We start from the raw sequence: 27642 nt of genomic DNA on the forward strand, positions 1-27642 counted from the left end.
GTTACTAGGGTCAGGGCTAGGCTTAAAAAGATAGATTGGCTCATTAACAAGGATAGCAAATTGACGCTTAGAACAAAAGTCATTATTTATAGGCAGCTAGTTGCTCCACTTTGGCAATACTCGCTGCCTGTATGGGGCGCTCTGCTATCTGAGGCGCAATTCAACCGCATTCGAGTCGTACACAACAAAGCTCTGAGAGCCATTTCTGGTGCTCAGTACTTTGTTTCGAACGCGCGCATCAGAGCTGATTTGGAAGTTCCATCTGCGGATGATATATTCAACAATCTCTGCGCCAAATACTATGATCGACTCCGGGTCCATACCAACAACTTGGCCAAAAACATTGCCTACGACCCGTTCATCCCACAGCGGATAACATTGGCTAGATACACGAGTCTCGTTAACACGCATTTAGCCAACGATATTGCTTTACGCACTCAGCGGCAACTGCAAAGAGAAGCCGACGAAGTAGCTGAAAGCAGAGAGCGATTCCTTCGCCGACGGGAGGCTCAGCAACGCAACGAAGCCGCACAAGCAGCAGCCCACCAGCCGCAACGACTACCTGTTTTCGAGGGTATTGCGCCAATGCCGCGGCCACTACCACCACCATCACCACTTGCTGCCTATAGGGTCGTATTTGGATCACATAGAGATCTAAGTTAAGTATTAACACTAATTGACAATTCAAAAATTTTATTTTCGGCACATATATATGTGCAGCGAACATATGCGACGGCGCTTGCGTCTAAAATGCACATTTTAAGCCTACTTAAAACTAACTTAAATACGCGCCCTATTGGCTATGCAGCCCATATGGCTAAGTCTCCTTGCTGTACTTCATGTATTCTGCAAAGAAAAAATCAACATTAATAATCTTTGAATGTTCTTATTAACTTCTGCAAAATTCACTTACCTGCTAGTCAACTTGCAATCAATGAAGTTCGGCCATTTCCAGCTTTGCGCCCCTCTGCACTTTGTATGGTAGCAGCTGTTTTTTATATAAAGATAATAATCAATCAATATTAATTATCAACTTTATTAATATCACGTTTACAATTTCTAATTTTATTTTGCAAAACTCACCTGCTAGTCAGCTTGCACTTAATGCAATTCCGCTGTCTACAGTATTGCGCCCGTCTGTATTTCGTATAATAGCAGCCACATATATATAAAAATATGATAGTTAATTAATATTAATTATTCATATAATTAATTTCAATTAATTATTAATATTTAAACTTACCAATTAGCAGCATAAAATTTGCATTTAATGCAATTTTCAATCAGCTGTTTTTTGTTTTTGTTTTGATTATGCACTCCGATAGGCACAAAGCCAGGGGTGCATCGTCACTTTCCAATTGCATTTGCGATACATCGAACGAAAATTAATTAAATCAAAACTGCTAAAATGAATTGTTAAACTATTTCTATTTAATTATCTATACTAATTGTCATAAACTTTTTGTAATTTAAGTTAATTTTAGCTTAAGCCCATATTTGAGAAAATGACCAGACTTTGTCTCGACTTTTCTCTATTATTCCAATTGGCCACTTTGGGCTATTTTCTCTGTGCATCTTGTAGATGCTTATTAATGAAATAATTGAATTATATTAATTAATGCCATCTATTACTATTGTTAAACTTAAATCTTACTTATCTATTTAGTCGTTAATCAGTTACTCAAGCACTTTATTGTTAATTTGTATTATCTTTAAATTGCTCTTATATAAGTATTTTGTAAAATTAAGCTGCACTGTTATTTTTGTGCACTTATGGCTATTTAAATTGAATCATTCTATGATAAGTTTCGACAAATATTGTCCTTTTTAGATTTTAATTATCTCATAGGCGCTATTTATATTTACATAAAATGCTATTGTGAAGTATTAAATAAATAAAGAGTATCCCCGTACTCTTCCCCTCATCATGCAGCTGCAGGTCAGCTGTTCATGTACGAGAATGGGAAGAGGCGGAGATCACTAATGTGTGTTCTTTTTAGACATACGAACAGAAAAAACGGCACGACCAACAACTTCTCGAGCTGCGGCTCAGCAATTAAAGGCAAAACCTTCTACTTCTGCGGAATCTATGGTCGCTGAATATATTGCTGCAAAAAATGCAATGCAAAGTGCTACAAAGCCGCTCTCTAGTGAAAGAGCAGCAAAGAGGACTGCGGAGAAAGGCGACAGCCCCAAGAAGAAGACTGCGCAGCTGGGCGCAGTTGATCTGGATGGCAGTGACGAAGACTGCCTGCAAATTGATGACCTTGTACGGATCACCAGGACTGAGGACACGCAGCGAGAGGCAACTTGCCTCGCCAATAAAGTTTGCACAGCTGCAAAAGTGCAAGTTATGCCGCCCAATGCTGCCGCTGCAGCTGTTACTGCTGCTTCCGCTGCCACCGCAACTGGAGCAAGCCATGCGCAACTCAACGCGAAGCCAGCGCCGCTATTTCTTGCCAACGTCACGGACATCATGTCGATTCTCATTCGACTGGATGAAGCCATCGGCCAGGTCAATTATGACGTCAAACGCACCTCCAACCATGGAATCAGAGTCCAGTGCAAGGACATCGCCACCTATCGCAAGCTGGTAAAGTACTTAGATGAGAATAAAGTTGAAAACTACACGTTTCAGTTGAAGTCTGAGCGAGGCTTCAGAGCCATTATCAGAGATCTGCACTATTCCACTCCGGACCACTATATCCGTGAGAAATTAGCCAATTTAGGGCATCAAGTTCGCTTCTTGAGAGGCATTAAATCTCGTTTCACCAAAGAGCCACTTGATCTCTTCGAAGTTGAGTTAGTTCCCAGTGCTAATAATGCCGAATTCATGCAAATCACTGCCATCGGCAATCAGCGCGTCAAAATTGAGAAGCCGCACAAATCCAGCGAAGTTGCTCAATGCCATAGATGCCAGAAATTTGGGCATACTAAAAATTATTGCCGTCGCCCCTTTGCCTGCGTCAAGTGCGGCGATAACCATGCCTCCACGGACTGTGGCAGGCAAAAAGGCGAACAAACACCAGCGAAGTGTGCCAACTGTGCTGGCCCACACGCTGCGAGCTACAAAGGTTGCCCTTCTTATAAGGAAGCGTGCAAGAAGCGCGAAAATGAAGGCGTACACCAGATAGCAAAGCTAATAAACAATTTAGCCAAGCCTGCTCCCACTGCAACTGCTCAGCGCAGTCGCTCTAATATGCCAAATATGACTAATATGCCAAATCTTTTACAGCAAGTCCCCCCTCAGTCACGACCGCAAACAGTTAGTGGGCCCAGCTATTCGGCTGCCCTTCGGGCGGGTTTAGAATTTGCTCAGCCTGTCGGGCCGGCAGCAATTAGCAGCAAACAACGTCAGTCCAGACAAAAAGCCACAAAACGTAGCCAACAACAACAGCTCTTGCAGCAACAACAGCAGCAGCAACAAGTTCGTTTACCTAGGCAGGCAAGCGCACAGCGGCCGCTGCAGTCAATGCGTAGCCGTAGCCTGAGTACGCGCCGTAGGCGTCCACAGCACGTAGATGGGGGTGCACATCCTAATAGTGGGGGTGTTTACTCTCATCGTTTCGAGCAGCCAATAAATGCGAATATGCCAAGCATGCCAGTGCAAGTTAGCTTTAGATTAGAGGCTAAAATAGACAAACTCATTGAGATGATGACCACCCTCACGGCCTGCCTGTTGGCCCAATTTGGTCCCAATGAGCGTTTAAATGTCTAACAATATATCCACTTCCCCAAATGCCAGTAGACGCAGCGCTGCACTGCAGCCTGCTGTATCTCAACGTGTCAACAACATCAAGATATCTTTTTGGAATGCTGCCGGTGTCAAGAAAAAGTTTAACGAGCTCCATCTGTATCTCGTCAAGCACGATATAGACATAATGTTAGTGTCCGAGACGCATCTGATTGATAGCGATAGCATTGCTATCAATGGCTATATTGTTTATTTAGCAAATCACCCTTCAAACAGGCGTAGAGGAGGTGCAGCTTTCATAATTAAACAAAATATATGCCATTATGTTATGCGTAGTACATCAAGTGACTCGCATCAATCTGTTGAAGTTTCAGTCAGCCTGCAAAACGGCAAACACATCAACATCGTTGCCATATACTGCCCGCCGCAAATCAATTGGTCTGGACAAGATTTCAACAACCTGCTTATATCTCTGGGTGATACTTTTATAGTCGGTGGTGACTGGAATGCGAAAAGTCAGTGGTGGGGCAACGCCAGATCTTGTCTCCGTGGCCGAATGCTAGTCAATAGTATTCTACAAGTGAATTGCAACATTCTGGCAACTGGGTCGCCCACCCATTTTCCGTTTAATTCTCGCCAAACTCCGTCTGCCATTGACTTTGCGCTATTTAAAGGCATCAGGCGAGATTTGCTGACCATCACTGACTCTTTCGAGCTCAGCTCTGATCATCTCCCGCTGCAAGTTCAGCTGGTCGAGAAGCCAATCACTAGCAAAGCTAAAGGCCATCTCCTGCATCTGAATGCTAACATCAACAAATTTCAGAGCTATCTAAACGACAAAATTTTGCTCAACACTGAGATCAACAGTGCGGATGACGTCGATGATGCTGTTAATATCTTCGTCAAACACATTGAGGATGCTGCAAACTATGCGAATCCACAGAACCCACGCAAATTAACGAGGACTAGATTTCGCGTAGATAGACAGACTCTGCAACTTATCGAGGCCCGCAAGCAAATCAAGCGCTATCTCCTACGAAATCGCAATCCTTTGGCGAAGCAGCTCTGCAACAGGCTGTCGAATCGCATACGCAAAGAGCTTATAGATGCTAGGCAGAAGTATGAGGAAGAGCTATTTAGATCTATCGATCCAACTGATAGATATAGTATGCAGAAACTCTGGCGACTGACCAATGAAATCAAGCGACAGCCTGCCCCAAATCTACCGCTATTGAAGTCCTCCAGTGGCAACGGCTCTAACGCTCATAACGTCTGGTGCAAGACTACTGCCGAGAAGGCTGAAACATTTGCTGCAAGTCTTGAGCAGCGTTTCCATCCCATCGTGACCACGTCACCCAGTGATCTGGCTGAGATTGAGGCTCAAGTTAGCCAGCTATCTGAGACTCCTTCAGTCTTATTTCGGCCAGTCACTGCGGCTGAAGTCATCAGTCACATCAGCACGCTAGAGAGCAAGAAAGCGGCTGGTCTGGATCAAATTGACAATCACACCATCAAAGCGCTGCCAATGAAGGCTGTTCTTTATCTTGTTTTGATCTGCAACAACTCTTTTAGATTGGGTCATTTCCCCTCCTGCTGGAAGCTAGCGATGGTGAAGATGGTGCATAAGCCTGGCAAGCCTACGCAACATGTTTCATCATACAGGCCAATAAGCCTCCTATCTGGCCTCTCGAAGATACTCGAGTACCTGATATTGAGCCGTATGATGGAACAAGACACTCTTATAAATGAGATTCCCAGCCACCAATTCGGATTCCGCAAGGCACATTCAGCCGAACAGCAATTGGGTCGAGTCACCCAGTATATTATTAAAGCTTTTGATGACCATAAATACTGCTCTGCTGTCTATTTGGACATTAAAGAAGCTTTCGATCGAGTGTGGCATACAGGCTTGAAATACAAACTCAAGTCACTATTGCCGTTTGCACTCTATCGCATTCTCTGTTGCTATCTAGCAGATCGCTCTTTTATTGTTGAGTGCCACGGTGGATGTCGCTCAGGAGTCAGGCAGATTCACGCTGGCGTGCCACAAGGCAGCCTGCTTGGGCCAGCTCTGTATAATATATACACCAGCGATATACCAAGCCCAACTTGCGTACATGGAATTCGTATTGCCACCTACGCTGATGACGTCATCGTGCTCTCAGCTAACTATCGACAAACAGATGCGCTTAATCAACAGCAAGAATACATGCATATACTGGCCGAATGGGCAAGCAAGTGGTGCATTACAATTAATGCAAATAAAACTACGCACATCATGCATACACTCAGACCTATAGCGCCATACCAGGCTATTCGCATTGGCAACGAAACTATTGAGAATAGCACCTCACATCCATATCTGGGCGTTACGTTAGATTCTAGACTGCGCTTCACTCAACATGTCACTACGGTCGTTACTAGGGTTAGGGCTAGGCTTAAAAAGATAGATTGGCTCGTAAATAAAGATAGTAAATTATCTATGAAAACTAAAACTATCATATACAAGCAGCTTGTTGCCCCACTATGGCAATACTCGCTACCTGTATGGGGTGCTCTTCTATCCGAGACCCAATTCAGCCGCATTAGAGTGGTTCACAACAAAGCTCTTAGAGCCATATCTGGTGCTCAGTACTTTGTTTCTAATGCTCGCATCAGATCCTCTCTGGATGTCCTATCTGCAGATGAAATATTCAACAATCTCTGCACAAAGTACTTCGACAGACTACGTGTTCATAGCAACAACGAAGCTAGAAAGATTGTCTATGATCCGTTCATCCCTCAGCGACTAGCTATGCCCAGATACACGAATCTCGTTAACACTCTGTTGGCTAACGATATCGCTCTGCGCAGTCAGCGACAACTGCAAAGAGAAGCTGATGAAAACGCTGAATTTAGAGAGAGATACCGTCGCCTACATCCGCCAGAGTATGGCCCAATCACTTTTCGCGAGCACAGCCGACGACTAATTATGGAGCGATTCACGAGATCGTACCCAGATCCTCCTCGCAACTCCAATGGGAATCGACGCAATAATGCCCCACCGATCGGCCTTGCTGCACACACACCTGCCTCTGGGGTGGCTCAAAGTATAGGCGACTCAGATGCCTTGCAGCCGCGCCTGCCTATATTCCAGCAGTTGGCGCCGTTACCACCCACCATGGCCTCCATGCGCCCACCCATCATCAACCTGGATGATCTTCCGGACTGATCAAGTCTACTCTTCCCTAGAGGCTTCCAGCCAGACATGCAAATAAGTATCAAATCTAATTGCCATTAAAACTAGTCATTTGTATATACAAATAACACAATTAGAAATCGACTATTGCACTATTTACATAGAAGAGTGACTAAACAAACATATAACAACAATTTAGATATCTATTTACAGCACAAAAGTTTATTTTCAACACATTTGTATATACATATGTGCACCGAACAGACATAGTGGCGCTTGCGCCTACAATATGCAATTAAACGAACTTAAAACTAACTTAAATTCATGCCCTATTGGCTGCTGAGCCCACTTAGCTAATCCTCCTTGCTGCGGTTGATGTACTCTGCAAAGAAAAAATCAACATTAATAGTCTTTTAATGTTTTTATTTACTTTTGCAAAGTCACCTACCTGCTAGTCAGCTTGCAATTAATGCAATTCCGCTATTTCCAGATTTGCGCCCCTTTGCACTTTGTATGGCAGCAGCTCTATATATAAAAAGATAAAAATTAATATTAACTACTAATATCTTTAATATTTCTTTTATAATTATTAATTTCTATTTTGCAAAATTTACTTACCTGCTTGCAGTTAATGCAAATTCACTATCTTCAGTATTTGCGCCCCTCTGCATTTTGTATAATCACAGCTATATATATGCAAAGATAATAATTAATTAATATTAATTATTAATGTCATTAATACCACTCTTATAATTATTAATAATTAAACTTACCAATTAGCAGCATCAAATTTGCATTTAATGCAACTTTCAATCAGCTGTTTTTGTTTTGTTTTGATTATGCACTCCGATAGGCATTAAGCCAGGGGTGCATCGTCACTTACTCAATTGTACTTGCGATGTTTCGAACGAATATTTATGAAATCAAAATTGCTAAAATGAATTGAAAAAAAAAAAATATTTTATATACAAATTATTAAATTTTTATGAATATTAAACTATATTAAATTAATTTAAAAATAATTATTATATAGTTGCAATCAAAATCAAACATATGTTTACACATACGATATATTGCAGCAAATATCGCTATGCATAAACATTGTAAATATGTAAATTAAACTTAATAATAATTAAAACTAGTATATAATTAATTAATAACATTAACTTTAGAACTTAATATCAATAATTTTTTATCAATTGTTAATTCTTATTGTTCATAGTCTTTGACTTGCCATATATGTAGTTACTCTCGATAACTCACCGATAACTATGTAACTACTTACTACTGCACAAACATTGTATGGTGACAGTTGTGCATATTCTTTTAGTTATTGCAACTCAAATGTAAAATGAAAAGAAAATAATTATCTATATTAATTATCATTAATTTCTGAAATTTAAACTATCTTTAGCTTATACCCATATTGGAGAAAATGACCAGACTTCGTCTCGACTTTTCTCTAAAATTCCAATTAGCTTCTTTGGGCTAATTTCTCAGTGCATCTTACAGATGCTTATTAATGGAAAAAGAAATTTGAATTATATTAATTAATGCTATCTATTACTATTGTTAAATTTATATTTTATTTATCTAATTAGTCTATTATCAGCGACTCAAGCACTTTATTGTCATTTTGTATTATCTTTAAATTGCTCCTTTTATCTGTATTTTTAACATTAAGCTGCACTGTTATTTTTGTGCACTTATGGCCATTTAAATTAATTCATTTTATGAAAAGTTTCGGTAAATATTGACCTTCTGTATATTTCTAAGTATCTTATAGGCGCTACTCATATTCTTAAGAAATACTATTGTAAAGTATTGTATGAATAAAAAGTATCTCCGTACTATCTTCCCCTCGCCATGCAGCTGCTGGTCAGCTGATCATGTATGAGGTGTGAAGAAGCGGAGATCATTATTGTGTGTTCTCTGCAACATACCAACAGAAAGGGAAGAGGCGGAGATCATTAATGTGTGTTCTTCAAAAAAACAGAAAAAAAAAAAAACAGAAAAAAAAAAAAAAAATTTAAATCTATTTAAATCGGTGTTTTTGCAATTAATTTTTGCAAATTAAATTGCTGCAATGCCTAGGGGCTATACTGCAGATGACGGTGACGAGGATATGGACGTGGAAGTCGAATTATTAATCGACTCGCAGCCACTAGCGCCTGCGCCCACGCCATTAAAAGTGCCGGTGAAGAAAAGTGTGGTTGCGGCACGACCAACAACTTCTCGAGCTGCGGCTCAGCAATTAAAGGCAAAACCTTCTACTTCTGCGGAATCTATGGTCGCTGAATATATTGCTGCAAAAAATGCAATGCAAAGTGCTACAAAGCCGCTCTCTAGTGAAAGAGCAGCAAAGAGGACTGCGGAGAAAGGAGACAGCCCCAAGAAGAAGACTGCGCAGCTGGGCGCAGTTGATCTGGATGGCAGTGACGAAGACTGCCTGCAAATTGACGACTTTGTACGGACCACCAGGACTGAGGACACGCAGCGAGAGGCAACTTGCCTCGCCAATAAAGTTCGCACAGCTGCAAAAGTGCAAGTTATGCCGCCCAATGCTGCCGCTGCAGCTGTTACTGCTGCTTCCGCTGCCACCGCAACTGGAGCAAGCCATGCGCAACTCAACGCGAAGCCAGCGCCGCTATTTCTTGCCAACGTCACGGACATAATGCCGCTTCTAATTCGCCTGGATGATGCTATTGGCCAGGAGAACTACACCACCAAGCCGGCTGCTAACCACGGCATTCGGGTCCAGTGCAAGGACGTCACCACGCACCGCAAATTGGTAAAGTACCTCGATGCTAATGCAATTGAAAATTATACATTTCAATTAAAATGTGAGCGCGGCTATAGAGCTGTTATTCGGCATCTGCACTTCTCCACTCCGGATCACTATATCCGTGAGCAGTTGGCCAAATTAGGGCACGAAGTTCGCTTCTTAAGAGGCATTAAATCACGCTTCTCCAAAGAGCCGCTTGACCTCTTTGAGGTTGAGTTGGCCGTCAGCGCAAACAACGCAGAATTGCTGCAAATTACGGCCATTGGCAACCAGCGTGTCAAAATTGAGCGGCCGTATAAAACTAATGAAATTGCTCAATGCCATAGGTGCCAAAAATTCGGGCACACAAAGAATTATTGCCGTCGCCCCTTTGCCTGCGTCAAGTGCGGCGCTAATCATGCTTCCACGGACTGTGGCAAGCAAAAAGGCGACCAAACTCCAGCAAAGTGTGCCAATTGCTCCGGCCCACATGCCGCGAGCTACAAAGGCTGCCCTTCTTATAAAGAAGCGTGCAAGAAGCGCGAAAATGAAAGTGCCACGCAGCTAGCAAAGGTCATAAACAGTTTAGCCAAGCCTGCTCCCACTGCAGCTGCTCAGAGCAATCGAGCAAATATGCCAAATTTGTCAAATATGCCAAATCTTTTTCAGCAAGCCCCCCCTCAGTCACGACCGCAAACTGTTAGTGCAGGGCCCAGTTATTCGGCTGCTCTTCGGGCGGGCCTTCAATTTGCTCAGCCTGTCGGACCGGCAGCTATTAGCAGCAAACAGCGTCAGTCTAGGCAAAAAGCCACCAAAGTTAGCCAGCAACAACAACAACAGCAGCAACAACAACAACAGCAACAAGTTCGTTTGCCTAGGCAGGCAAGCGCGCAGCGGCCGCCGCAGCCAAAACGTAGCCGTAGTCTGAGTACGCGCCGTAGGCATCCGCAACCAATAGATGGGGGTGCGCATCCTGTTAGTGGGGGTGTTCATTTTCAACGTTTCGAGCAGCCAATGAATGCAAATGTGCCAAGCATGCCAGTGCAAGTTAGCTTTAGATTAGAGGCTAAAATAGACAAACTCATTGAGATGATGACCACCCTCACGGCCTGCCTGTTGGCCCAATTTGGTCCCAATGAGCGCTTAAATGTCTAACAATGTATCCACTTCCCCAAATGCCAGTAGACGCAGCGCTGCACTGCAGCCTGCTGTATCTCAATGTGTCAACAACATCAAGATATCTTTTTGGAATGCTGCAGGTGTCAAGAAAAAGCTTAATGAGCTCAATCTGTATCTCGTCAAGCACGATATAGACATAATGCTAGTGTCTGAGACGCATCTGACTGACAGCGATAGCATTGCTATTAATGGCTATATTGTTTATTTAGCAAATCACCCCTCAAACAGGCGCAGAGGAGGTGCAGCCTTTATAATTAAACAACATATATGTCATTATGCTATGCGCTTTACATCTTACGACTCGCATCAATCTGTCGAAGTTTCAGTCAGCCTGCAAAATGGCCGTCATATCAATATTGTCTCAATCTACTGCCCGCCTCAAGTCATCTGGTCTGGGCAAGATTTCAACAACCTGCTTTTATCCTTGGGTGACACTTTTATAGTCGGTGGTGACTGGAATGCGAAAAGTCAGTGGTGGGGCAACGCCAGATCTTGTCTCCGTGGCCGAATGCTAGTCAATAGTATTCTACAAGTGAATTGCAACATTCTGGCAACTGGGTCGCCCACCCATTTTCCGTTTAATTCACGCCAAACTCCGTCTGCCATTGACTTTGCGATATTTAAAGGTATCAGGCGAGATTTGCTGACCATCACTGACTCTTTCGAGCTCAGCTCTGATCATCTCCCGCTGCAAGTTCAGCTGGTTGAGAAGCCTGTCACCAGCAGAGCAAAAGGCCACCTGCTTGATTTGAATGCCAACATCAACAAATTTCAGAGCTATCTAAACGACAAAATCTTGCTCAACACTGAGATCAACAGTGCTGACGATATTGATGATGCGGTCAATATTTTTGTAAAAAACATTGAAGATGCTGCAAACTATGCGAATGCACAGAACCCACGCAAGATAACGAGGACTAGATTTCGTGTAGATAGACAGACTCTGCAACTTATCGAGGCCCATAAGCAAGTCAAGCGCTATCTCGCTCGAAATCGCAATCCGATGCTTAAGATGCTCTGCAACAGGCTGTCGAATCGCATACGCAAAGAGCTCATATATGCTAGGCAGAAGTATGAGGAAGAGCTATTTAGATCTATCGATCCAACTGATAGATATAGTATGCAGAAGCTCTGGCGACTGACCAACGAGATCAAGCGGCAGCCTGCTCCAAATCTACCGCTGTTGAAGTCCTCCAGTGGCAATGGCTCTAATGCGCAAAATGTCTGGTGCAAGACAACAGCCGAGAAGGCCGAAACATTTGCTGCAAGTCTTGAGCAGCGTTTTCAGCCAATCGTGACTACGCCGCCCAGTGATCTGGCCGAGATCGAGGCTCAAGTTAGCCAGCCATCTTTGACTGCTTCAGTCTCATTTCGGCCAGTCACTGCGGCTGAGGTCATCCAGTCACATCAGCACGCTAGAGAACAAAAAAGCGGCTGGATTGGATCAAATTGACAATCACACCATTAAAGCGCTGCCAATGAAGGCTATTCTGTATCTCGTCTTGATATGCAATAACTCTTTTAGACTGGGTCATTTCCCCTCTTGCTGGAAGCTAGCGATGGTGAAGATGGTGCATAAGCCTGGCAAGCCTACGCACCATGTTGCATCATACAGGCCAATAAGTCTGCTGTCTGGCCTCTCTAAGATACTTGAGTATCTGATTTTGAGCCGTATGCTGGAGCAAGATACTCTTGTAAATGCGATTCCAAATCATCAATTTGGATTCCGCAAGGCGCATTCAGCTGAGCAGCAATTGGGTCGAGTTACTCAATTTATTATTAAAGCGTTTGATGACCGCAAATACTGCTCTGCTGTCTATATGGATATCAAGGAAGCCTTTGATCGAGTGTGGCATACAGGCTTGAAATATAAGCTCAAGATGCTATTGCCGGATGCTCTCTACCGCATCCTCTGCTGCTATTTAGTTGATCGGACGTTTATTGTTGAGTGTCACGGTGGCTGTCGCTCAGGAATCAAGCAAATTCACGCTGGTGTGCCACAAGGTAGCTTGCTCGGGCCTATCTTGTACAATGTGTACACCAGCGATATACCGAGGCCAGCTTATCCGCGAGGGACTTTGATTGCCACTTATGCTGACGACGTCATCGTTCTGTCGGCAGACTTTCGTCAAGCAGATGCGCTTATTCAACAGCAAGCTTATATGGATAGATTGGCTGAATGGGCGAGCAAGTGGTGCATTACAATTAATGCAAGCAAGACTATGCATATCATGCATACGCTTCGAGTTATAGCGCCATATCAGGCTATTCGTATTGGCAACGAAACTATTGAAAATGGCACCTCACATTCGTATTTGGGCGTTACTCTAGACACAAAACTACGATTCTCACAACATGTCACTACGGTCGTTACTAGGGTCAGGGCTAGGCTTAAAAAGATAGATTGGCTCATTAACAAGGATAGCAAATTGACGCTTAGAACAAAAGTCATTATTTATAGGCAGCTAGTTGCTCCACTTTGGCAATACTCGCTGCCTGTATGGGGCGCTCTGCTATCTGAGGCGCAATTCAACCGCATTCGAGTCGTACACAACAAAGCTCTGAGAGCCATTTCTGGTGCTCAGTACTTTGTTTCGAACGCGCGCATCAGAGCTGATTTGGAAGTTCCATCTGCGGATGATATATTCAACAATCTCTGCGCCAAATACTATGATCGACTCCGGGTCCATACCAACAACTTGGCCAAAAACATTGCCTACGACCCGTTCATCCCACAGCGGATAACATTGGCTAGATACACGAGTCTCGTTAACACGCATTTAGCCAACGATATTGCTTTACGCACTCAGCGGCAACTGCAAAGAGAAGCCGACGAAGTAGCTGAAAGCAGAGAGCGATTCCTTCGCCGACGGGAGGCTCAGCAACGCAACGAAGCCGCACAAGCAGCAGCCCACCAGCCGCAACGACTACCTGTTTTCGAGGGTATTGCGCCAATGCCGCGGCCACTACCACCACCATCACCACTTGCTGCCTATAGGGTCGTATTTGGATCACATAGAGATCTAAGTTAAGTATTAACACTAATTGACAATTCAAAAATTTTATTTTCGGCACATATATATGTGCAGCGAACATATGCGACGGCGCTTGCGCCTAAAATGCACATTTTAAGCCTACTTAAAACTAACTTAAATACGCGCCCTATTGGCTATGCAGCCCATATGGCTAAGTCTCCTTGCTGTACTTCATGTATTCTGCAAAGAAAAAATCAACATTAATAATCTTTGAATGTTCTTATTAACTTCTGCAAAATTCACTTACCTGCTAGTCAACTTGCAATCAATGAAGTTCGGCCATTTCCAGCTTTGCGCCCCTCTGCACTTTGTATGGTAGCAGCTGTTTTTTATATAAAGATAATAATCAATCAATATTAATTATCAACTTTATTAATATCACGTTTACAATTTCTAATTTTTATTTTGCAAAACTCACCTGCTAGTCAGCTTGCACTTAATGCAATTCCGCTGTCTACAGTATTGCGCCCGTCTGTATTTCGTATAATAGCAGCCGCATATATATAAAAATATGATAGTTAATTAATATTAATTATTCATATAATTAATTTCAATTAATTATTAATATTTAAACTTACCAATTAGCAGCATAAAATTTGCATTTAATGCAATTTTCAATCAGCTGTTTTTTGTTTTTGTTTTGATTATGCACTCCGATAGGCACAAAGCCAGGGGTGCATCGTCACTTTCCAATTGCATTTGCGATACATCGAACGAAAATTAATTAAATCAAAACTGCTAAAATGAATTGTTAAACTATTTCTATTTAATTATCTATACTAATTGTCATAAACTTTTTGTAATTTAAGTTAATTTTTGCTTAAGCCCATATTTGAGAAAATGACCAGACTCTGTCTCGACTTTTCTCTATTATTCCATTTGGCCACTTTGGGCTATTTTCTCTGTGCATCTTGTAGATGCTTATTAATGAAATAATTGAATTATATTAATTAATGCCATCTATTACTATTGTTAAACTTAAATCTTACTCATCTATTTAGTCGTTAATCAGTTACTCAAGCACTTTATTGTTAATTTGTATTATCTTTAAATTGCTCTTATAAAAGTATTTTGTAAAATTAAGCTGCACTGTTATTTTTGTGCACTTATGGCTATTTAAATTGAATCATTCTATGATAAGTTTCGACAAATATTGTCCTTTTTAGATTTTAATTATCTCATAGGCGCTATTTATATTTACATAAAATGCTATTGTGAAGTATTAAATAAATAAAGAGTATCCCCGTACTCTTCCCCTCATCATGCAGCTGCAGGTCAGCTGTTCATGTACGAGAATGGGAAGAGGCGGAGATCACTAATGTGTGTTCTTTTTAGACATACGAACAGAAAGCCGTACAAATCCAGCGAAGTTGCTCAATGCCATAGATGCCAGAAATTTGGGCATACTAAAAATTATTGCCGTCGCCCCTTTGCCTGCGTCAAGTGCGGCGCCAATCATGCTTCCACGGACTGTGGCAAGCAAAAAGGCGACCAAACTCCAGCAAAGTGTGCCAATTGCTCCGGCCCACATGCCGCGAGCTACAAAGGCTGCCCTTCTTATAAGGAAGCGTGCAAGAAGCGCGAAAATGAAAGTGCCACGCAACTAGCTAAAGTCATTAGCAATTTAGCCAAGCCAGCTGCCACTACTGCTGCTCAGAGCAGTCGAGCAAATATGCCAAACATGTCTAATATGCCAAATCTTTTACAGCAAGCCCCCCCTCAGTCACGACCGCAAACTGTTAGTGCAGGGCCCAGCTATTCGGCTGCTCTTCGGGCGGGCCTTCAATTTGCTCAGCCTGTCGGACCGGCAGCTATTAGCAGCAAACAGCGTCAGTCTAGGCAAAAAGCCACCAAAGTTAGCCAGCAACAACAACAACAGCAGCAACAACAACAACAGCAACAAGTTCGTTTCCCTAGGCAGGCAAGCGCGCAGCGGCCGCCGCAGCCAAAACGTAGCCGTAGTCTGAGTACGCGCCGTAGGCATCCGCAACCAATAGATGGGGGTGCGCATCCTGTTAGTGGGGGTGTTCATTTTCAACGTTTCGAGCAGCCAATGAATGCGAATGTGCCAAGTATGCCAGTGCAAGTTAGCTTTAGATTAGAGGCTAAAATAGACAAACTCATTGAGATGATGACCACACTCACGGCCTGCCTGTTGGCCCAATTTGGTCCCAATGAGCGCTTAAATGTCTAACAATGTATCCACTTCCCCAAATGCCAGTAGACGCAGCGCTGCACTGCAGCCTGCTGTATCTCAACGTATCAACAACATGAACATATCTTTTTGGAATGCTGCCGGTGTCAAGAAAAAGCTTAATGAGCTCAATCTATATCTCGTCAAGCACGATATAGACATAATGCTAGTGTCTGAGACGCATCTGACTGATAGCGATAGCATTGCTATTAATGGCTATATTGTTTATTTAGCAAATCACCCCTCAAACAGGCGCAGAGGAGGTGCAGCCTTTATAATTAAACAACATATATGTCATTACGCTATGCGCTTTACATCTAACGACTCGCATCAATCTGTCGAAGTTTCAGTCAGCCTGCAAAATGGCCGTCATATCAATATTGTCTCAATCTACTGCCCGCCTCAAGTCATCTGGTCTGGGCAAGATTTCAACAACCTGCTATCTTCTCTGGGTGACACTTTTATAGTCGGTGGTGACTGGAATGCGAAAAGTCAGTGGTGGGGCAACGCCAGATCTTGTCTCCGTGGCCGAATGCTAGTCAATAGTATTCTACAAGTGAATTGCAACATTCTGGCAACTGGGTCGCCCACCCATTTTCCGTTTAATTCACTCCAAACTCCGTCTGCCATTGACTTTGCGCTATTTAAAGGTATCAGGCGAGATTTGCTTGCCATCACTGACTCTTTCGAGCTTAGCTCTGATCATCTCCCGTTGCAAGTTCAGCTGGTTGAGAAGCCTGTCACCAGCAGAGCAAAAGGCCATCTACTTGGTCTGAACGCTAACATCAACAAATTTCAGAGCTATCTAAACGGCAAAATCTTGCTCAACACTGAGATCAACAGTGCTGACGATATTGATGATGCGGTCAATATTTTTGTAAAAAACATTGAAGATGCTGCAAACTATGCGAATGCACAGAACCCACGCACGATAAAGAGGACTAGATATCGCGTAAATAGACAGACTCTGCAACTTATCGAGGCCCATAAGCAAGTCAAGCGCTATCTGACTCGAAGTCGCAATCCGATGCTTAAGATGCTCTGCAACAGGCTATCGAATCGCATACGCAAAGAGCTCATATATGCTAGGCAGAAGTATGAGGAAGAGCTATTTAGATCTATCGATCCAACTGATAGATATAGTATGCAGAAGCTCTGGCGGCTGACCAACGAAATCAAGCGGCAGCCTGCTCCAAATCTACCGCTGTTGAAGTCCTCCAGTGGCAATGGCTCTAATGCGCAAAATGTCTGGTGCAAGACAACAGCCGAGAAGGCCGAAACATTTGCTGCAAGTCTTGAGCAGCGTTTTCAGCCAATCGTGACTACGCCGCCCAGTGATCTGGCCGAGATCGAGGCTCAAGTTAGCCAGCCATCTTTGACTGCTTCAGTCTCATTTCGGCCAGTCACTGCGGCTGAGGTCATCAGTCACATCAGCACGCTAGAGAACAAAAAAGCGGCTGGATTGGACCAAATTGATAATCACACCATTAAAGCGCTGCCGATGAAGGCTATTCTGTATCTCGTCTTGATATGCAATAACTCTTTTAGACTGGGTCATTTCCCCTCTTGCTGGAAGTTAGCGATGGTGAAGATGGTGCATAAGCCTGGCAAGCCTACGCAACACGTCGCATCATACAGGCCAATAAGTCTGCTATCTGGCCTCTCAAAGATACTCGAGTATCTTATTTTGAGCCGTATGCTGGAGCAAGATACTCTTGTAAATGCGATTCCCAACCACCAGTTTGGATTCCGCAAGGCGCATTCAGCTGAACAGCAATTGGGTCGAGTCACCCAATACATTATTAAAGCGTTTGATGACCACAAATACTGCTCCGCTGTGTACATGGATATCAAAGAAGCCTTTGATCGAGTGTGGCATACAGGCTTGAAGTATAAGCTTAAGAGGCTATTGCCGGATGCTCTCTATCGCATCCTCTGCTGCTATCTAGCAGATCGCACTTTCATTGTTGAGTGCCACGGTGGCTGTCGCTCAGGTATCAAACAGATTCACGCTGGTGTGCCACAAGGTAGTTTGCTCGGGCCAATATTGTATAATATATACACCAGCGATATGCCAAGGCCAACTTGTCTGCGTGGGATTCTTATAGCTACTTATGCTGACGACGTCATCGTTCTTTCGGCAGACTTTCGTCAAGCAGATGCGCTTAATCAGCAGCAAGCTTACATGGATAGATTGGCTGAATGGGCGAGCAAGTGGTGCATTACGATTAATGCAAACAAGACTATGCATATCATGCATACGCTTCGAGTTATAGCGCCATATCAGGCTATTCGTATTGGCAACGAAACTATTGAAAATGGCACCTCACATTCGTATTTGGGCGTTACTCTAGACACAAAACTACGATTCTCACAACATGTCACTACGGTCGTTACTAGGGTCAGGGCTAGGCTTAAAAAGATAGATTGGCTCATCAATAAAGACAGTAAATTGACTCTAAGGACTAAAGTCATCATATACAAGCAGCTAGTTGCTCCACTTTGGCAATACTCGCTGCCTGTATGGGGTGCTTTGCTATCTGAGGCGCAATTCAGCCGCATTCGAGTCGTACACAACAAAGCTCTGAGAGCCATTTCTGGTGCTCAGTACTTTGTTTCGAACGCGCGCATCAGAGCTGATCTAGAAGTTTTATCTGCGGATGATATATTCAACAATCTCTGCGCCAAATACTATGATCGACTCCGGGTCCATACCAACAACTTGGCCAAAAACATTGCCTACGACCCGTTCATCCCACAGCGGATAACATTGGCAAGATACACGAGTCTCGTAAGCATGCATTTGGCCAATGACATTGCTCTACGCACCCAGCGACAACTACAACGGGAAGCCGATGAAATTGCTGAAAGTAGGGAGCGATTCCTTCGCCGACGTGAGGCTCAGCAACGCAACGAAGCTGCACAAACAGCAGCCCACCAGCCGCAACGACTACCTGTTTTCGAGGGTATTGCGCCAATGCCGCGGCCACTACCACCACCATCACCACTTGCTGCCTATAGGGTCGTATTTGGATCACATAGAGATCAAAGCTAATTTTAGCTTAAGCCCGTATTGGAGAAAATGACCAGACTTTGTCTCGACTTTTCTCTATTATTCCAATTGGCCACTTGGGGCTATTTTTCTCTGTGCATCTTGTAGATGCTTATAAATGAAAAAATTGAATTATATTAATTAATGCTATCTATTACTATTGTTAAACTTTTATCTTACTCATCTAATTAGTCTATTGTAAGCTACTCAAGCACTTTATTGTTATTTTGAATTATCTTTAATTTGCTCTTTTTATTAGTATTTTGTAACATTAAGCTGCACTGTTATTTTTGTGCACTTATGGCCATTTAAATTTAATCATTTAATGAAAAGTTTCGACAAATATAGTCCTTTTTAGATTTTAGTTATCTCATAGGCGCTATTTATATTTATAAAAAAATGCTATTGTGAAGTATTAAATAAATAAAGAGTATCCCCGTACTCTTCCCCTCATCATGCAGCTGCAGGTCAGCTGTTCATGTACGAGAATGAGAAGAGGCGGAGATCATTAATGTGTGTTCTTCATAGACATACGAACAGAAAAATTGTCCAAATCCTGGATGCCCCAGATGATGCCGATGGATGCAGTCGATTTGCTGAATCTGTAATTGAATAGATTTCAGTAAATTGTCAATAATGATGTCAACTTACCTGCTTCCTGCCACTTGAGGATCTGGTGATGCTGAGTAAATTGCCAATGATGTCCACTTACCTGCTTTCCCGATGGATGCAGTTGATTTGCTGAATCTGTAACTGAACAGATTTCAGTAAGTTGTCAATAATGATGTCCACTTGCCTGCTTTGCTGATGGATGCAGTTGATTTGCTGAATCTGTAATTGAATAGATTTCAGTAAATTGCCAATAATGATGTCAACTTGCCTGCTTTGCCGATGGATGCAGTTGATTTGCTGAATCTGTAATTGAACAGATTTCAGTAAATTGTCAATAATGATGTCAACTTACCAGCTTCCTGCCACTTGAGGACCTGGTGATGCTGAGTAAATTGCCAATAATGATGTCCACATACCTGCTTTGCCGATGGATGCAGTCGATTTGCTGAATCTGTAATTGAATAGATTTCAGTAAATTGTCAATAATGATGTCAACTTACCTGCTTCTGCCACTAGAGGATCTGGTGATGCTGGTGCTAGTCTCCAGCAAACTCGAGATGCCTAATATTTACCATGTGTCGCTGGTCCACATTGCGGTGCCAGCAGCCATTCATCTTGTCCTGCATAATTTCCACCGATTATGCTGCCACTGATGGAGGCCGTCTGTCCCTGATGGTCCTGATGGTTTCCTCGCCTAGATGTCTCCTCACCTGTAAATAAAAAGAAAATAATTAGTATTATTAGCTAAGTTAATTTAAGTTTTCCTATTGTTATTTGTAAATATAGTTCTAAGTCACAATAGCTCTAAGTTCGCCATTCAAAATGATCGCACATCGATAACATTCATATATTACGATAGTAATGCCAATAATCTACTCAGCCCTGGCTGAGCAGTTCCCCAGCAACTCGAGCCCTGACTGCTCTGCGTAGCATGTTTTCAGGCGCCACTTAATTTCTAAACAAATGATACTAGGTATCGATTGAGATATTCACAGCCCGCGCCCTGCCATGCCTGGTGGTGGTGAATGGCAGAAGTGGGCAGCCCAGCCAATTGCTAGTTGGACGGCAGCGAGATCGGTCGCGAGAGCGCAGCCGCCAGCAGGCACCTCACCTAGAAAATTTGGATCACATAGAGATCTAAGTTAAGTATTAACACAAATTGACAATTCAAAAATTTTATTTTCGGCACATATATGTATATGTACAGCGAACATATGTGACGGCACTAGCGCCTAAAATGCACATTTTAAATCTACTTAAATCTAACTTAATTATGTGCCCTATTGACTATGCAGCCCACTTGGCTAGGTCTCCTTGCTGTACTTCATATATTCTGCAATGAAAAAATCAACATTAATTATCTTTTAATGTTTTTATTTACTTCTGCAAAATTCACATACCTGCTAGTCAGCTTGCAGTTAATGCAATTCTGCAATTTCCATTTTTGCGCCCCTCTGCACCTTGTATGGCAGCAGCTCTATATATAAAAAGATAATAATTAATTAATATTAATTATTAATATCTTCAATATTGCTTTTATAATTATTAATTTCTATTTTGCAAAGTTACTTACCTGCTAGTCAGCTTGCAATTAATGCAATTCCGCTATCTTCAGTATTGCGCTTTCTGCATGTTGTATGGTAGCAGCTGTAAATATAAAAAGATTATTATTAATTAATATGTATTATTAATGTCATTAATATCACTTATATAATTATTAATATTTAAACTTACCAATTAGCAGCATCAAATTTGCATTTAATGCAATTTTCAATCAGCTGTCTTTGTTTTTGTTTTGGTTATGCATTCCGATAGGTATGTAAACCAGGGGTGCATCGTCACTTACCAATTGCACTTGCGATATATTGAATGAATGTTAATTAAATCAAAACTGCTAAAATGAATTGTTAAACTATTTTTAATTAATTATCTATATTAATTATCATAAACATTTTGTAATTTAAGTTAATTTTAGCTTAAGCTCATATTGGAGAAGATGACCAGACTTTGTCTCGACTTTTCTCTATTATTCCAATTGGCCACTTTGGGCTATTTTTCTCTGTGCATCTTGTAGATGCTTATAAATGAAAAAAATGAATTATATTAATTAATGCCATCCATTACTATTGTTAAACTTAAATCTTACTTATCTATTTAGTCGTTAATCAGTTACTCAAGCACTTTATAGTTAATTTGTATTATCTTTAAATTGCTCATTTTATCTGTATTTTGTAACATTAAGCTGCACTGTTATTTTTGTGCACTTATGGCCATTTAAATTAATTCATTTTATGAAAAGTTTCGGTAAATATTGACCTTCTGTATATTTCTAAGTATCTTATAGGCGCTACTCATATTCTTAAGAAATACTATTGTAAAGTATTGTATGAATAAAAAGTATCTCCGTACTATCTTCCCCTCGCCATGCAGCTGCTGGTCAGCTGATCATGTATGAGGTGTGAAGAAGCGGAGATCATTATTGTGTGTTCTCTGCAACATACCAACAGAAAAAAAAGCCTGCTCCAAATCTACCGCTGTTGAAGTCCTCCAGTGGCAATGGCTCTAATGCGCAAAATGTCTGGTGCAAGACAACAGCCGAGAAGGCCGAAACATTTGCTGCAAGTCTTGAGCAGCGTTTTCAGCCAATCGTGACTACGCCGCCCAGTGATCTGGCCGAGATCGAGGCTCAAGTTAGCCAGCCATCTTTGACTGCTTCAGTCTCATTTCGGCCAGTCACTGCGGCTGAGGTCATCAGTCACATCAGCACGCTAGAGAACAAAAAAGCGGCTGGATTGGATCAAATTGATAATCACACCATTAAAGCGCTGCCTATGAAGGCTATTCTGTATCTCGTCTTGATATGCAATAACTCTTTTAGACTGGGTCATTTCCCTTCTTGCTGGAAGTTAGCGATGGTGAAGATGGTGCATAAGCCTGGCAAGCCTACGCAACACGTCGCATCATACAGGCCAATAAGTCTGCTGTCTGGCCTCTCAAAGATACTCGAGTATCTTATTTTGAGCCGTATGCTGGAGCAAGATACTCTTGTAAATGCGATCCCAAACCATCAATTTGGATTCCGCAAAGCGCACTCAGCTGAACAGCAATTGGGTCGAGTCACCCAATTTATTATTAAAGCGTTTGATGACCATAAATACTGCTCTGCTGTGTACATGGATATCAAAGAAGCCTTTGATCGAGTGTGGCATACAGGCTTGAAGTATAAGCTCAAGATGCTATTGCCGGATGCTCTCTACCGCATCCTCTGCTGCTATCTAACAGATCGCACTTTTATTGTTGAGTGTCACGGTGGCTGTCGCTCAGGTATTAAGCAAATTCACGCTGGTGTGCCACAAGGTAGCTTGCTCGGGCCTATCTTGTACAATGTGTACACCAGCGATATACCGAGGCCAGCTTACCCGCGAGGGACTTTGATTGCCACTTATGCTGACGACGTCATCGTTCTTTCGGCTGACTCTCGTCAAGCAGTCGCGCTCAGTCAGCAGCAGGCGTATATGGATAGTTTGGCTGAATGGGCGAGCAAGTGGTGCATTACAATTAATGCAAACAAGACTATGCATATCATGCATACGCTTAGAGTTATAGCGCCATATCAGGCTATTCGCATTGGCAACGAAACCATTGAAAATGGCACTTCTCATTCATATTTGGGTGTTACTCTAGATACGAAACTGCGCTTCTCACAACATGTCACTACGGTCGTTACTAGGGTTAGGGCTAGGCTTAAAAAGATAGATTGGCTCATCAATAAAGACAGTAAATTGACTCTAAGGACTAAAGTCATCATATACAAGCAGCTAGTTGCTCCACTTTGGCAATACTCGCTGCCTGTATGGGGTGCTTTGCTATCTGAGGCGCAATTCAGCCGCATTCGAGTCGTACACAACAAAGCTCTGAGAGCCATTTCTGGTGCTCAGTACTTTGTTTCGAACGCGCGCATCAGAGCTGATCTAGAAGTTTTATCTGCGGATGATATACTCAACAATCTCTGCGCCAAATACTATGATCGACTCCGGGTCCATACCAACAACTTGGCCAAAAACATTGCCTACGACCCGTTCATCCCACAGCGGATAACATTGGCAAGATACACGAGTCTCGTAAGCATGCATTTGGCCAATGACATTGCTCTACGCACCCAGCGACAACTACAACGGGAAGCCGACGAAATTGCTGAAAGTAGGGAGCGATTCCTTCGCCGACGTGAGGCTCAGCAACGCAACGAAGCTGCACAAACAGCAGCCCACCAGCCGCAACGACTACCTGTTTTCGAGGGTATTGCGCCAATGCCGCGGCCACTACCACCACCATCACCACTTGCTGCCTATAGGGTCGTATTTGGATCACATAGAGATCAAAGCTAATTTTAGCTTAAGCCCGTATTGGAGAAAATGACCAGACTTTGTCTCGACTTTTCTCTATTATTCCAATTGGCCACTTGGGGCTATTTTTCTCTGTGCATCTTGTAGATGCTTATAAATGAAAAAATTGAATTATATTAATTAATGCTATCTATTACTATTGTTAAACTTTTATCTTACTCATCTAATTAGTCTATTGTAAGCTACTCAAGCACTTTATTGTTATTTTGAATTATCTTTAATTTGCTCTTTTTATTAGTATTTTGTAACATTAAGCTGCACTGTTATTTTTGTGCACTTATGGCCATTTAAATTTAATCATTTAATGAAAAGTTTCGACAAATATAGTCCTTTTTAGATTTTAGTTATCTCATAGGCGCTATTTATATTTATAAAAAAATGCTATTGTGAAGTATTAAATAAATAAAGAGTATCCCCGTACTCTTCCCCTCATCATGCAGCTGCAGGTCAGCTGTTCATGTACGAGAATGGGAAGAGGCGGAGATCACTAATGTGTGTTCTTTTTAGACATACGAACAGAAAAAAAGCCCTGCATAATTTCCACCGATTGTGCTGCCACTGATGGAGGCCGTCTGTCCCTGATGGTCCTGATGGTTTCCTCGCCTAGATGTCACCTGTAAATAAATAGAAAATAATTAGTATGATTAGCTAAGTTAATTTAAGTTTTCCTATTGTTATTTGTAAATATAGTTCTAAGTCACAATAGCTCTAAGTTCGTCATTCAAAATGATCGCACATCGATAACATTCATATATTACGATAGTAATGTCAATAAGCTTCTCAGCCCTGGCTGAGTAGTTCCCCAGCAACTCGAGCCCTGACTGCTCTGCGTAGCATGTTTTCAGGCGCCACTTAATTTCTAAACAAATGATACTAGGTATCGATTGAGATATTTACAGCCCGCGCCCTGCCATGCCTGGTGGAGGTGAATGGCAGGAGTGGGCAGCCCAGCCAATTGCTAGTTGGACGGCAGCGAGATCGGTCGCGAGAGCGCAGCCGCCAGCAGGCACCTCACCTAGAAAACTGCCCGCCTCAAGTCATCTGGTCTGGGCAAGATTTCAACAACCTGCTTTTATCCTTGGGTGACACTTTTATAGTCGGTGGTGACTGGAATGCGAAAAGTCAGTGGTGGGGCAACGCCAGATCTTGTCTCCGTGGCCGAATGCTAGTCAATAGTATTCTACAAGTGAATTGCAACATTCTGGCAACTGGGTCGCCCACCCATTTTCCGTTTAATTCACGCCAAACTCCGTCTGCCATTGACTTTGCGCTATTTAAAGGTATCAGGCGAGATTTGCTTGCCATCACTGACTCTTTCGAGCTTAGCTCTGATCATCTCCCGTTGCAAGTTCAGCTGGTTGAGAAGCCTGACACCAGCAGAGCAAAAGGCCATCTACTTGATCTGAACGCTAACATCAACAAATTTCAGAGCTATCTAAACGGCAAAATCTTGCTCAACACTGAGATCAACAGTGCTGACGATATTGATGATGCGGTCAATATTTTTGTAAAAAACATTGAAGATGCTGCAAACTATGCGAATGCACAGAACCCACGCAAGATAACGAGGACTAGATTTCGTGTAGATAGACAGACTCTGCAACTTATCGAAGCCCATAAGCAAGTCAAGCGCTATCTCGCTCGAAATCGCAATCCGATGCTTAAGATGCTCTGCAACAGGCTATCGAATCGCATACGCAAAGAGCTCATATATGCTAGGCAGAAGTATGAGGAAGAGCTATTTAGATCTATCGATCCAACTGATAGATATAGCATGCAGAAGCTCTGGCGGCTGACCAACGAGATCAAGCGGCAGCCTGCTCCAAATCTACCGCTGTTGAAGTCCTCCAGTGGCAATGGCTCTAATGCGCAAAATGTCTGGTGCAAGACAACAGCCGAGAAGGCCGAAACATTTGCTGCGAGTCTTGAGCAGCGTTTTCAGCCAATCGTGACTACGCCGCCCAGTGATCTGGCCGAGATCGAGGCTCAAGTTAGCCAGCCATCTTTGACTGCTTCAGTCTCATTTCGGCCAGTCACTGCGGCTGAGGTCATCAGTCACATCAGCACGCTGGAAAACAAAAAAGCGGCTGGATTGGATCAAATTGATAATCACACCCTTAAAGCGCTGCCAATGAAGGCTATTCTGTATCTTGTTTTGATCTGTAACAACTCTTTTAGATTGGGTCATTTCCCCTCTTGCTGGAAGCTAGCGATGGTGAAGATGGTGCATAAGCCTGGCAAGCCTACGCAACACGTCGCATCATACAGGCCAATAAGTCTGCTGTCTGGCCTCTCAAAGATACTCGAGTATCTTATTTTGAGCCGTATGCTGGAGCAAGATACTCTTCTAAATGCTATCCCAAACCATCAATTTGGATTCCGCAAAGCGCACTCAGCTGAACAGCAATTGGGTCGAGTCACCCAATACATTATTAAAGCGTTTGATGACCACAAATACTGCTCTGCTGTATACATGGATATCAAAGAAGCCTTTGATCGAGTGTGGCATACAGGCTTGAAGTATAAGCTTAAGAGGCTACTGCCAGGATGCTCTCTATCGCATCCTCTGCTGCTATCTAGCAGATCGCACTTTCATTGTTGAGTGCCACGGTGGCTGTCGCTCAGGTATCAAACAGATTCACGCTGGTGTGCCACAAGGTAGCTTGCTCGGGCCAATCTTGTATAATATATACACCAGCGATATGCCAAGGCCAACTTGTCTGCATGGGATTCTTATAGCTACTTATGCTGATGACGTCATCGTTCTGTCGGCAGACTTTCGTCAAGCAGATGCGCTTAATCAGCAGCAAGCTTACATGGATAGATTGGCTGAATGGGCGAGCAAGTGGTGCATTACAATTAATGCAAGCAAGACTATGCATATCATGCATACGCTTCGAGTTATAGCGCCATATCAGGCTATTCGTATTGGCAACGAAACTATTGAAAATGGCACCTCACATTCGTATTTGGGCGTTACTCTAGACACAAAACTACGATTCTCACAACATGTCACTACGGTCGTTACTAGGGTCAGGGCTAGGCTTAAAAAGATAGATTGGCTCATTAACAAGGATAGCAAATTGACGCTTAAGACTAAAGTCATTATTATAAGCAGCTAGTTGCTCCACTTTGGCAATACTCGCTGCCTGTATGGGGTGCTCTGCTATCTGAGGCGCAATTCAGCCGCATTCGAGTCGTACACAACAAAGCTCTGAGAGCCATTTCTGGTGCTCAGTACTTTGTTTCGAACGCGCGCATCAGAGCTGATCTGGAAGTTTTATCTGCGGATGATATATTCAACAATCTCTGCGCCAAATACTATGATCGACTCCGGGTCCATACCAACAACTTGGCCAAAAACATTGCCTACGACCCGTTCATCCCACAGCGGATAACATTGGCAAGATACACGAGTCTCGTAAGCATGCATTTGGCCAATGACATTGCTCTACGCACCCAGCGACAACTACAACGGGAAGCCGACGAAATTGCTGAAAGTAGGGAGCGATTCCTTCGCCGACGTGAGGC

The 27642-nt window shown here is 42.8% G+C and overlaps 2 protein-coding genes and 3 long non-coding RNA genes across 7 annotated transcripts; 2 read left to right on the plus strand and 3 right to left on the minus strand.

The window, feature by feature from the left end:
* Positions 1-676: 676 nt before the first annotated feature.
* On the minus strand, positions 677-1385 carry LOC149267754 (uncharacterized). The gene is made up of 4 exons (XR_016270917.1): positions 1244-1385; positions 1084-1137; positions 914-988; positions 677-846 (listed from the first exon to the last, which is right to left on the minus strand). It is a non-coding gene; the product is annotated as an uncharacterized LOC149267754 (long non-coding RNA).
* A 402-nt stretch (positions 1386-1787) lies between these two features.
* Positions 1788-8598, plus strand: LOC149267755 (uncharacterized). The gene is made up of 2 exons (XM_089473541.1): positions 1788-8218; positions 8287-8598. The coding sequence occupies exon 1, from the start codon at positions 2090-2092 to the stop codon at positions 3716-3718; it is 1629 nt and encodes a 542-aa protein (XP_089329667.1). The 5' UTR covers positions 1788-2089; the 3' UTR covers positions 3719-8218; positions 8287-8598.
* A 242-nt stretch (positions 8599-8840) lies between these two features.
* On the plus strand, positions 8841-11260 carry LOC149267756 (uncharacterized). The gene has a single exon (XM_089473539.1). The coding sequence runs from the start codon at positions 8959-8961 to the stop codon at positions 10789-10791; it is 1833 nt and encodes a 610-aa protein (XP_089329665.1). The 5' UTR covers positions 8841-8958; the 3' UTR covers positions 10792-11260.
* Positions 11261-13860: 2600 nt separating this feature from the next.
* On the minus strand, positions 13861-20798 carry LOC149267757 (uncharacterized). 3 transcript variants are annotated; one of them, XR_016270950.1, is made up of 5 exons: positions 20281-20798; positions 14429-20159; positions 14269-14322; positions 14098-14172; positions 13861-14030 (listed from the first exon to the last, which is right to left on the minus strand). It is a non-coding gene; the product is annotated as an uncharacterized LOC149267757 (long non-coding RNA). The 3 variants fall into 3 exon arrangements; XR_016270949.1 differs by having other exon boundaries at positions 14429-19698; positions 19809-20797; XR_016270948.1 differs by lacking the exons at positions 14429-20159; positions 20281-20798 and having other exon boundaries at positions 14269-14417.
* Positions 20799-20867: 69 nt separating this feature from the next.
* Positions 20868-21595, minus strand: LOC149267758 (uncharacterized). The gene is made up of 4 exons (XR_016270947.1): positions 21443-21595; positions 21282-21355; positions 21109-21185; positions 20868-21041 (listed from the first exon to the last, which is right to left on the minus strand). It is a non-coding gene; the product is annotated as an uncharacterized LOC149267758 (long non-coding RNA).
* Between the last annotated feature and the right edge of the window lie 6047 nt (positions 21596-27642).

The sequence above is a fragment of the Drosophila arizonae genome, chromosome X (genome assembly GCF_054131065.1).
Source record: "Drosophila arizonae isolate 15081-1271.41 chromosome X, UAZ_ARI_1.0, whole genome shotgun sequence".
NCBI lineage: Eukaryota > Metazoa > Arthropoda > Insecta > Diptera > Drosophilidae > Drosophila > Drosophila arizonae.